The 12453-nt window shown below is 36.5% G+C and overlaps 1 protein-coding gene across 1 annotated transcript; it reads left to right on the top strand.

Moving 5' to 3' along the window:
• The first annotated feature begins 7133 nt into the window (after positions 1-7133).
• LOC112805739 (uncharacterized) lies at positions 7134-7888 on the top strand. The gene is made up of 3 exons (XM_025848073.1): positions 7134-7152; positions 7272-7545; positions 7624-7888. The coding sequence occupies exons 1-3, from the start codon at positions 7134-7136 to the stop codon at positions 7886-7888; spliced, it is 558 nt and encodes a 185-aa protein (XP_025703858.1).
• Positions 7889-12453: the final 4565 nt, after the last annotated feature.

The raw sequence follows: 12453 nt of genomic DNA, 5'->3' as shown, positions 1-12453 counted from the left end.
TGTTGTTAATTGTCTGAGTTAATTTTAGCTTGTTAATTTTTTAAGTTAACTATTGACTTATTGTGGATTATTGTTAATTTTCTGAGTTTATTGTTGTTTGAGTTAATTATTTTTTAAAGTAATTTTGCTGAATTGATTGTTGTTATTTTACTAAATTTGTTGCAATTTACTCATTTGAATATATGAACTTTGATTTGTTTTTTTAATTATAATTTGTGTGTTGATTATGTTTATAGTTTGCAATTGAAGGTGTATAGCCTGCTATTCTAGAAAATGCGCATGTAGACAGTAGGTTTATGATGCAAAACCTCCGACTAGGTTTGTAAATTGCTAAAACTATATAAGCTTAAATAGATATACCATTTGAGAGATATACATATACATGTTAGTGGATTACTTAGAATCTTAAATAGATATACCATATGTATAATTAAATTTTCTTTTCAATATTTTGTTGTCTAAAGACCTTCAACTATATAATTTACTTAGCCACCAAGGCGTATCTTATTTTTCATATCGAACCTTATGTAAGTTCATCTTTTTTAAATTTAGAGTATATGTTTATAACGTTACTTTTTTTTTCATATACGAGTAATTATTATTTTTCTTTTTTATTTTTAAACTTTGATGTGTGAATTTATTTGTGAACTTTTAACAAAAAATTGTAGATAAATTATTATGAAAAATTGTAAAATTTTAAATTTTGTTAGTTTAAAAATTATTGAATTTAAACATTTAAAATTATATATTAAACTTTTAAATAAATTTTAAAAAATAAAATTTAAGATTACTGTCGGATTTACTGGGGGATAAATCCGACGGTAACAAGCTCCAAAATGTTTCCATCTAAAAGTTAATATCTGTTGCTAAATTTGTTGGTAATTAGCAGCGGACGAAAAAATTCTCTGTTAAATAATTACCGGTTAGGCTTATACCGTTAGATTTATTCCGATGATAAACATGTTAGCAATGGACATTTTTGATAAATCTGCCGGTAAATCCGATGATACTCAGTGTTTTTCTAGTAGTGATTGGTTGAACATAGCTAAAATGCACAAAGTGGATAAGAGTTTAAGAGACAGTTACAATGTTCTTAAATATGATTGGTCATGGAGTAGGTAATAGGATGATACAAGAAATATCTCAACACTGTGGAGAGATAGTAAGTAGACATTTTTATGACGTATTGGTTGCTTGCTTGATGTTGTGTTTTAAATATATTAAGCCATCTGATTCGACGTTTTAGAATGTTCATCAAAAAAATAAGAAATGACTAATGATACTGGCCATTTTTAAAAATGTTATGGGAGTAATTAACGGTACTCATATTCTATAGAAATTAATTTAATAATAAAAAATGGTGTTATTCAAGAATATTGTATCATGGTGTGTTATGCAGAAATATGAATCTACAAGTATACAAAACCTACAAAATGCAACCTGCTTTTTATCAGTAAGAAAAAACAAAAAAAAATGACTACAAAACGCAACACCCAATAGCGTGATAGTTGTTGCATGCTCGAAAAGTGTCATTGTTTGACCAGGATAAAGCAAAACGCAACTTGCAAAAAGTAAGACATAACCTGCGTTTTGCAAGTGCACCGCTCTATAAGCAAGTGCATGTGCAACACGTGTCCTTTTGTTGAATACTTTTCTCCTTGACTTGAACTTTATATTTGTTGCTGAACCTGCATTTTGATGTTGAACGAGAGAAAGGATGTAGTTCTTTGTGAGTGTGTGAGTAAAAAGGTGAAGAGCATTATTTTGTTCATCAACTACATATAATTTGTAATTTTTTTATTTTAATTTAGTTAAAATAGTTTGTGATTTTACATTAGTTGCGGAACATGTTATTGAACATCTAAATAATCCTAAATATATAAGGGTGTGTTTGGTTTGCATTTTCATTTTCTGTTTTTATTTTTAGTGTTTTTTGTTTTCTAAATTTTATGAAGAAAAAAGTGAAAACAGGAGATAAAAAAAGACAATAGAATTTTATTGTTTTCACTTTGTTCTTCACAAAATTCAAAAAATAGAAAAATATTGAAAATAAAAATAGAAAATGAAAACATAAACCAAACGCACCCTAAATTTTTTTTATTAGTATATTATACAATTTTTGTAATGTTATTATTATTACTGTTGTTATTATAATTATTATCACCAATTTTGTTATTATTATTATTATTTTTTATTAGTATATTATACAATTTTGTAATGTTATTATTATCACAAGTTTACAATATTTTTTCATAGACTCAACTTTATCTTATCTAATTTTTTGATACTACTAATTGTCACAAAAAATCACAAGTATGAAAGAAAGATGAATAGCAATTGTATTTAGAGGCAAGGTTCTTGACTTCTCGGATTAAAATATTTTATTTAATCAAAATACAACCTATGCTTTACAAAATCCAATTTGTGTTTTGCAGGTTTTATAATAAAAAATTAATATTACAAAACACAACATGCATTTTGTGAAGTTTGAAACACAAAAAAAAAATGAAAAATGTAAAACACAACATGCGTTTTGCAGGTTGCATGTTTGAAAAATATTAAAACACTAATCGCAACCTGCATTATGCATGATTAAAATAAAATAAAAAAAGATGAAATCAAATCGCAGGTTGTTTTTTGCACTGACATCATAGCAGTGTAAATACTTTATATATATCTATTTCATTGTGTAACACTAATACTTTTTCCATGTGTAACAAAATCAGCCCATATTCCATATATAGTTAGCCCAAGTGAACAATCCAAATTTATTGAAAGAAAATGATATTCAACATAAAATATAATGGTTGTATATGATTGGGATATGTGCTTTATTTTTGTATTACATGGATGGGAAGACACTGCGCATGATGCACATGTATTTGACAATGATATTACATCTCCGGCCATGAATTTTTCGCATCCTCCTCCGGGTTAATTTTTATCATATTCTTATAAATGAGCTATATTTACTTAGTTATCATATGATATGTAACTAATTTTATTGTTTATTAGGTAAATATTATTTGGTAGATACTAGTTATCCAACAACGAAGGGATATATTGGTCCATATAAATGTGAGCGGTATCATCTTGCAAATTTTAGGCATTTTTCTAGATTTACGAATCATAATGAAGGAAGGGTTGTGACTATAGATATGTGTGTGGAAAGGGATGTGAAGGTTGGTATGGACGCATGAAGGGCTGTGAGTATGGCTGTGGTTGTCGAACATAACAAGTCAACTACAGGTGAGCACCATATGCCTTACTATATACCATTGCATGTACCCATCATATACTTGATAGTGCAAGACAAGATCACTAACTAGAACGGATATCCAATGGTTTGTCCACCTCATAATGTATTCATAATGCTCAACTCTCTAATCTTTGTTCCTTGGTCCAATCAAAACTTCTACAAGATGATTAGGTTGTCTAGGGACTTCCTACTGCAAATCGAACTCCTCCATACCCTATCTGTAAACCCTATAAAATTAGCGAATGATTAATCAATAAATTAATTTTTAATAAAAAATTAGAAATATGAATTTTATAGTTTAATAAGATAGAGCTAATTAAAACAAGAATTTTGACACTAATTTAAAAGAATTTGGACCAAGATTGGGCCAAACGGGCTGAACTGGTCAAACCGGATCAAAAATGAGCCCAAAGCCCAACCCATCAGCCCAATACACTTAAGAAGAGTCCTTCTTCTTCCTGCATTCAGCAAAGGAACGCTGAAGGAAGCTCAAGAACAAGGGAAAGGGAACAAGACCCTTGGCCTTGATTCAAACCACCATATCTTCTCACTTTGAGCTCCAATCCCCACACTATTTGTGGCCACGCATCCGTGCCGTCAAGCTCTACAAAGTCCAATACATTGTAAGGTAAGAAAGTTACATTTTCTTTCACAATTTTCTCATTCCCAAACTTTGAAATTTATAAATAAAGATGTTAAAAATTATTTAATTCTGGTGTTTAGGTTCGAATTAGCATGAGAAAAATTCTTAATCTTGCTTCATTGGTGCTTTAGTAAGGTGAGAATCCTAGAACCCTAGTTAATTCATTGATTTTGTATGTCAGGTATTAAGTTTTGGGTATACATATGTGGTAATGTGTATTAGGTGTGTATATATGTAAATTGGAGCTTGATTGTGAACATTGGAGTCTTGTTGGAGCTTTAGGTGTCATTGCTTTAGATCCTTGGGGCTGAGTTTTGAACCTTTTGGTGGTGCCTTTGGGTTATACGAGGAAATTGGCCAAGGTATGGTTTTTGTTTTGGAATGCATGAGTATGTTGAATGCTTAGTGCCTTTGATGATATTGTTGTTATGGATTGAGTATTTGTTGGATGATTATTGTTTATAATGAAAATAGGTTGCTAAGTGATGATTTAATACTGGTGATATGAATGAGTAAGAATGGGTGATGGTATATTGATTATCTTGTTGGCATTATTGATAATTTTTATGGATATGATTATTTAAATTGAGGAATGGTTGGGTATGGTAGGATGTGGAGGTTGTGGTGCTGTAATTGGTATGTTGTTGTGCTATTTTTGTGTTTGGCAGGTTGAGTTTGAGTTGGGTTTTGGTAGAAATAGAGGTTTGAAGATTTTTGTGTAAATCTTATTTTTGGCCGAACTTCGATGAGCCATAACTTAGCTTTCAGAACCCCAAATTGTTTCAAACTTATATCATATGAAAATTGGGTCTGTGAGGTTTACGCCGTTTGAAGAACGGATGAAAAATATTTTAAAACTAAAATGTTATGCGCCTCAGAAGTTTGGAGTACAAAACTAAAAATTCTGCAGCATTAAGCATTTTTGCCATTCTGCATAGCTTGCATATGCGACCACCGCACGCGACGCAACCAACCTTTCTAGGTTTGGCATCTTGCATACGCGAGCAGGGTGCTTACGTATGTGAGCAGTAGTTTTTGTGGGGTTACGTACGGGACCACCTGCACGTGAAGTGACCAATCTTTCCGGATTGGGCATCTCGCGTATGCCAGCACCCCTGTTTTCAGAAAAAATGAATTTTGTGTTTTAAAACCTAATTTTGAACCTCTATTTTCATTATTTTAGCCCTAGATTTTAATAGTATATCAGTCATAGGACAAGCATGCATCATATGTATATTAGTTGAATTGCTTTTTGTGCATTAATTAGGAGTGCCTAAGTGAATTTACTATGTTAGTTGTTGTATTTACTATCTGCAGCACTTGTATTCTACTTGTATTTGTCATTGTCTGCTTGATTGTTTGTGCAGTTTCACGGGTATCGGAGGATAGGAGGAAAGGAGGAGGATTGATGGTTTAGGTTTAAAGAATTGGTTAAGTTAGAAACCCTTAGAAAACCACCTTGATTTATGGTTTCTGTTTTGGTTCTTTAAGCTTTATAATCTGAGTGTCGGTGTTTTAGGATTGCTCTTGGCTTTTCCGGGACCTTATATCCTATGTATGCGGCACCATTACCATGCTGAGAACCTTCGATTCTCATTCCATACGGATATTTGTGTTTTTTAGATGCAGGTCGAGAGGCACCTCGCTAGGCGTCTGGAGTTCTGCAGCGAAGTTGATCTTTGGGACTTTATTTTGTGTACTATTTGTAGATGACTATATATATAGAATTCTCCCAACAAGTTGTTTTACTTTGTACCTCGAGGTGTATGGCGAACTAGTATTTATTTTGTATATTTTGGGTTATGGGCTATATATATATATATATTCTCCGGCCAGCCTTAGCTTCGCAGGCTGAGTCAGGAGCTTGTTATTTTGTACTCTTGACCCTCTAATCTTTTTTTTGTATATATACATTTATGAACCTTATCTTTCTTCGTATGCAAGTAATCCTTATTCTTGAGCATTGCGCTTTTAATTTTACAAATTTGCTTTACCTATTCTTCAAAGCTCCCCGTATACTACGTTCTTACAATTATTATATATATATATATTTTATTTTAGAGGTCGTAATACCACACCACCTCAGCTTTATGACTTAAGCGAAAAGCGCTGTGTGGTAGGGTGTTACATTATGGTATCAGAGCATTTCGTTCCTGTAGAGCCTGAGGGACTGACTAACTATGCTTCTGTGCATTCTGTGTGTGTGTGTGTGTGTGTGTCTATGTGCTATTAGGATATTTAAATTATATATGTGGCATAAACGTTTATAAGCATGCATTTGGGACTTTGAAGCATTATACTTGCAATATTGAGACTGGTCAACTTGATATCACTTGTTTGGTGTGTATAGGAACTAGATAGCGCCTTCTGGATGCAGTCGCAGGTGAAACAGAGGTAGAGTATGCAATGTTAGTCCTAAACCAGTAGGGAATAACCCTGTAGACTTTATGGCTGCCCTAGAAAATATGGCTGTGGCTATTCAGGCGACAACTGAAGTGATGGGTAATCAGATGAACAATAGGAACAATGGGAACAATGGTGAAGCGGGTCCTGTGACGCTCGCCTCTTTTCTGAAGGTGCACCCTCTGACCTTCAGGGGAACCTCAAACCCCACTAAACCAGATAACTTGATTCAAGTTATGGAACGGGCACTGCATGCTCAGCAAGTTCTCGAGAAATAGTGGGTTAAATTCGGGACTTATTTGTTGCAGGGTAAGGCCCAGTACTAGTGGTAGGGAACACGACATATTCTGCAGCCAGATGGTGCTGTGGTACCTTGGGAGGTGTTCCGAATAGATTTTTACAGGAAGTACTTTCCCAGTTCAGTAAGGAACGCCAAGGAGTTTGAGTTGCTGCAATTAAAACAAGGCCAGATGACTATCATTGCGTACACTAACAAGTTCGAAGAATTGTGCCAATTTTCTTGAATCTGTCAAGGTGGTCCTGAGGATTTTGCTGAATGGAAGAGTATCAAATATGAGGGAGGTCTTCGAAGTGACATTCTGAGCTCCGTTGCACCGATGGAGATTAGGGTATTTTTTGAACTTGTGAATAAGAGTAGGGTGACTGACGAGTGTGTGAGGAAGGCAGCAGTAGAGAATGGAAGTCAGATGATGCCTTTTTAGATGACTCAAGGACGAAATTTTGCACCGAGGGGCAGAAACTTTAAGCGGAGAGGTTTTGTTCCACAACATATTCAAGGTCAGACTCACTTTAGGAGGCCGAATAACAATGCCAATCAAGGAAGAAGGTATGGAAAGCAGCCACAGAGTAATCTAAGCTGTCAGAGGTGCAGGAAGTATCACCCTGGAGTCTCGTGCAGAATATGATTGGGAGTGTGTTTCTTTTGTGGAAAACCTGGGCACCTAGCCTGGAATTGTCCAAAGAAAAAGAAGTACGAGACCAGCAAAGTGCAGCAACCGGGAAGAGTGTTTACTACTTCTGCAGCAAGTGTTGAGGGATCTGAGACACTGATAAAAGGTAACTGTGAAGTAGCTGGTAAATCTTTAACTACTTTGTTTGACTCTAGAGCGACAAATTCATTTATAGCATTTGAAAAGGCTAGTGAACTAGGATTGAAGATTGTAGTTTTGGGTTATGATCTGAAGGTGCATAATGCCACTTCTGAAGTCGTTGTGACTAGGTTAGGATGTCCACAGGTGTCATTCTAACTTAAACAGCATGAATTTGTGCATGATTTGATTTGTCTGTCAATGACTAGTCTTGATCACAACTTGGGATTGGTTTTGTTGTCCAAGAACAGTGTTTTGCTAAACTGTTCTGAAAAGGAAGCTGCATTTTATGTCAGAAGGGTTAGAAGGGCAGGTTGTAGCAAAGGTGTAAACTGTATTGGGTGTGGATGTGAGGGTGTAATTCTATTGGTGACAAATGCGTCGGGTGAGGAACAGAGCTTAGAACAAATTCCGATTGTATGTGAATTTTCTGAAGTGTTTCCGGACGACATACCTGAATTCCCTCCTGCTTGAGAGATTGAGTTTGCGATTGAGTTGGTACTTGGGGCCGGGCCAATCTCAATTGCTCCTTATCGAATGTCACCACTAAAATTAACCGAACTTAAATCTCAGTTAGAAGAACTAATGAATAAGAGTTTCATACGACCGAGTGTTTCTCCGTGGGGAGCGCCAATGTTACTGGTAAAGAAGAAGGATGGGAGCATGCACCTATGTGTTGACTATCAGCAATTGAACAAGGTTATCGTGAAGAATAAGTATTTGTTACCAAGGATCGACGACCTAATGGACCAACTTCAGGGAGCAGGAGTATTTTTCAAGATTGATTTGCGATCCGGTTATCATCAAATAAGGGTTAGAGATGAGGACATTCTGAACACTACTTTCAAAACGCGATATGGTCACTACGAATACACGGTATTATCTTTCGGGTTAACCAATCCTCCTGTAGTGTTCATGGACTACATAAATCGAATCTTCCGTCCGTTTCTGGATAAGTTTGTAGTCATCTTCATTGATGAAATACTAATTTATTCTAAGAATAATTAAGAGCATTCAGATTTGCAAACTGTGCTACAAATCTTGAAGAAGAGAAAATGGTATGCTAAGTTATCTAAATGCGAGTTCTGGAAGAGTGAGGTGAAGTTTCTTAGTCTTGTGGTAAGTCAACAAGGAATTGCTGTGGATCCTGCTAAGGTGGAGGCGGTAATGGACTGCCGACGACCAACTTCTATGACAGAGATTATGAGTTTTCTCGGTTTGGCAGGTTACTACCGAAGGTTCATCAAACGGTTTTTGCAACCCACTTTGCCTTTGACCAAGCTGACTAGGAAAGACATACCGTTTGTTTGGACTTCTAAGTGCGAAGAGAGTTTTCAAGCATTAAAGCAGAAGTTGACCACTGCACCTGCATTGGTATTGCTTGACCCGAGTGAACTGTTTGAGGTGTACTATGATGCATCCTTGAAGGGTCTGGGGTGCATGCTAATGCATCACCATAATGTCGTGGCATAGACCTCACGACAGTTAAGGCCGCACGAGATAAATTATCCGACTCACGACTTAGAGCTTGCTACTGTTGTGTTTGCTTTAAAGTTTTGGAGGGCATTACTTCTATCACGTCAAGTTTCAATTTTTCTCTTATCACAAAAGTTTGAAGTACCTCTTTGAGTAGAAAGAACTGAATATGCGTCAGAGGAGGTGGATGGAGCTTCTGAAGGATTATGATTTCGAGTTGAATTACCATCCTGGAAAAGCAAATGTTGTGGCGAACGCTTTAAGCTGAAAGTCCTTATGCGCTACTAGGATGATGCTACGAGAGGAAAAATTGCTTAAGGCGTTTGAAGGTCTATAATTGGGGGTTAGAGAGGAGTCTAGTACTCTATGTCTAAGCCAATTGCAAATTTCAAGTGATTTTAAGTCTAAGATCGAAAAAGCTCAACAAGACGAAAAGGAATTGCAGAAGGTGTGGCCGGCAATTGAGCAAGAGAAACGATGGAAAGTATCTTGGGACAATGACAGGATATGGAGATTCAAGGGTAGGATCTGTGTACCAGACGTTGGAACCCTACGGCAGAATATTTTGAAAGAAGCGCACAAAAGCAGATTATCTATTCATCCGGGAAGCACTAAGATGTAACAAGATCTAAAAGCTATGTTCTGGTGGCCAGGAATGAAGAACGACGTAGTGTTGCATGTATCTAAGTGCCTGACTTGTCAGAAAGTCAAAATTGAGCATCAAAGACCATCTGGAACCCTTCAGCCCTTAGAAGTTCCACAGTGGAAATGGGAGAGCATTGCGATGGAGTTTGTGTCAAGATTACCAAGAACTCGAGCTGGTTATGACGCTATTTAGGTGATTGTAGATCGACTGACAAATTCGGCTCACTTTCTCCCCATTCGAATAATTTGTACGTTGGAGGAGCTAGCACGCTTGTATATCAAAGAAATTGTGAGGTTGCATGGTGTGCCTACCACCATTATATCTAACAGAGATCCTCGATTCACATCAAGGTTCTGATGAGCCTTCCAGCAGGTATTTGGGACTCAGTTAAGCTTGAGTACTGCATATCACCCTCAAATAGATAGTCAGTCAGAGCAAATAATTCAAACCCTAGAGGATATGCTAAGGGCTTATGTTCTGGACCAGCCGGCGAGTTGGGATCGATATATACCGCTAGTGGAGTTTGCATATAACAACAGCTACTATGCGAGCATTGGAATGGCTCCGTATGAAGCTTTGTATGGGAGAAAGCATCAATCTCTGATATGCTGGTATAAGGCTGGAGAAAAAAGCTTGTTAGGGCCTGAAATGATAGTTGAAACCACTGAGCAGATAAAGAAAATCTAAAGCCAAATGCTTATCACTCAGAGCCATCAGAAAAGCTATGCTGATCAAAGGCGGAAGCCTTTAGAATTGGAAAAAGGAGATCATGTGTTCCTGAAGGTTACTCTAACAATCGGAGTGGGTAGAGCAATTAAAACGAAGAAACTGAATCCCCGTTACATCGGTCCATTTGAAATTCTGGAGAGCATTGGGCCAGTAGCTTATAGGATTGCCTTACCGCCGCATCTTTCAAACCTGTATTACGTGTTCCACGTGTCGAAACTTCGAAGGTATAGTCCTTATGCAAGTCACATTCTGGAACCATAATCGGTTCAAGTAAGAGAAGATCTGACACTTTCAGTGATCCCGATTAGGATTGACGACACCAGCATCAAACAATTGCGTGGAAAGGAAGTATCATTAGTGAAAGTAGCCTGGAGTTAGGCTGGTATCGAGGAACATACTTGGGAGCTCGAATCAGATATGCGGAAGGACTACCCACACCTCTTTTCAGGTAACTAAATCTGAATTTTCAGGGCAAAATTCTTAATTAGGTGGATAGGATGTAAACCCCGTATAAGTAGCAAATAATTAATCAATAAATTAATTTTTAATAAAAGAAATTAAAAATATGAATTTTATAGTTTAATAAGATAGAGCTAATTAAAACAAGAATTTTCACACTAATTTTAAAGAATTTAGACCAAGATTGGCCAAATGGGCCCAAGGCCCAACCCATCAGCCCAATACACTTAAGAAGAGTCCTTCTTCTTCCTCCATTCAGCAAAGGAACTCTGAAGCAAGCTCAAGAACAAGGGAAAGGGAACAAAACCCTTGGCCTTGATTCAAACCACCATATCTTCTCACTCCGAGCTCCGATCACCGCACTATTTGCGGTCATGCATCTGCGGCATCGAGCTCTACAAAGCCTTGTACATTGTAAGGCAAGAAATTCACATTTTCTTCCTTAATTTCCTCATCCCTAATTTTGAAATTTATGAACAAAGATGTTAAAATTTGTTTAATTCCGGTGTTTAGGTTCGAATTAGCTTGAGGGAAACGCTTAATCTTGCTTCATTGGTGCTTGAGTAAGGTGAGAATCCTAGAACCCTAGGTAATTCATTGATTTTCTATGTTGGGTATTAAGTTTTGGGTATACATATATGATAATGTGTATTAGGTGTGTATATATGTAAATTGGAGCTTGATTGTAAACATTGGAGTCTTGGTGGAGCTTTGGGTGTCATTGCTTTGGATCTTTAGGGCTGAGTTTTGAACCTTTTGGTGGTGCCTTTGGGTTATACGAGGAAATCGGCCAAGGTATGGTATTGATTTCTCGTATTTAATATATAATGTCTTGTGAAAACTTAGGCTAGATGACCATATGATAAGTTGGAATGCATGAGTATGTTGAATTCTTAGGGCCTTTGATTATATTGTTGTTATGGATTGAGTATTTGTTGGATGATTATCGTTTATGATGAAAATAGGTTGCTAAGTGATGAGTGAATGCTGGTGATATGAATGAGTAAGAATAGGTGATGGTATATTGATTATCTTGTTGGCATTATTGAGAGATTTTATGCATATGATTGTTTCATTGAGGAATGGTTGGGTATGGTAGGATGTGGACATTGTGCTGCTGTAATTGGTATGTTGTTGTGCTGTTTTTGTGTATGGCAGGTTGAGTTTGAGTTGGATTTTTGTGGAAATAGAGGTTTGAGAATTTTTGTGTAAATTTGATTTTTGGCCGAATTTCGGAGAGCCATAACTCGGCTTTCGGAATCTCAAATTGTTTCAAACTTATTTTATATGAAAACAGGGTCTGTGAGGTTTACGCCATTCGAAGAATGGATGAAAAATGCTTTAAAACAAAAAAGTTATGCATGTCGAAAGTTTGAAGTGCAAAATTGAAAATTCTGCAACATTCAACATTTTTGCCATTTCGCATAGCTTGCGTACGCGACCACCGCACGCGAAGCGACCAACCTTTCCAGGTTTAGCATCTTGCGTACATAAGCAGGGTGCTTGTGTACGTGAGTAGTGGTTTTTGAGGTGTTGCATACGTGACCACCTGCACGTGACGCGACCAACCTTTTCGGATTGGGCATCTCCCGTACGCGAGCATGGAAAAATGCAGGCCCACGTGTACGCGTGACCCCTGTTTTCAGTAAAAATGAATTTTGTGTTTTAAAATCTAATTTTGAACTTCTAAACATCTATTTTCATTAATTTAGCCCTAGATATTAATAGT

The sequence above is a fragment of the Arachis hypogaea genome, chromosome 6, assembly GCF_003086295.3.
Source record: "Arachis hypogaea cultivar Tifrunner chromosome 6, arahy.Tifrunner.gnm2.J5K5, whole genome shotgun sequence".
NCBI lineage: Eukaryota > Viridiplantae > Streptophyta > Magnoliopsida > Fabales > Fabaceae > Arachis > Arachis hypogaea.
Note: the sequence above shows the minus strand (reverse complement) of the source record. Positions and strands in the feature narration are given on the sequence as shown.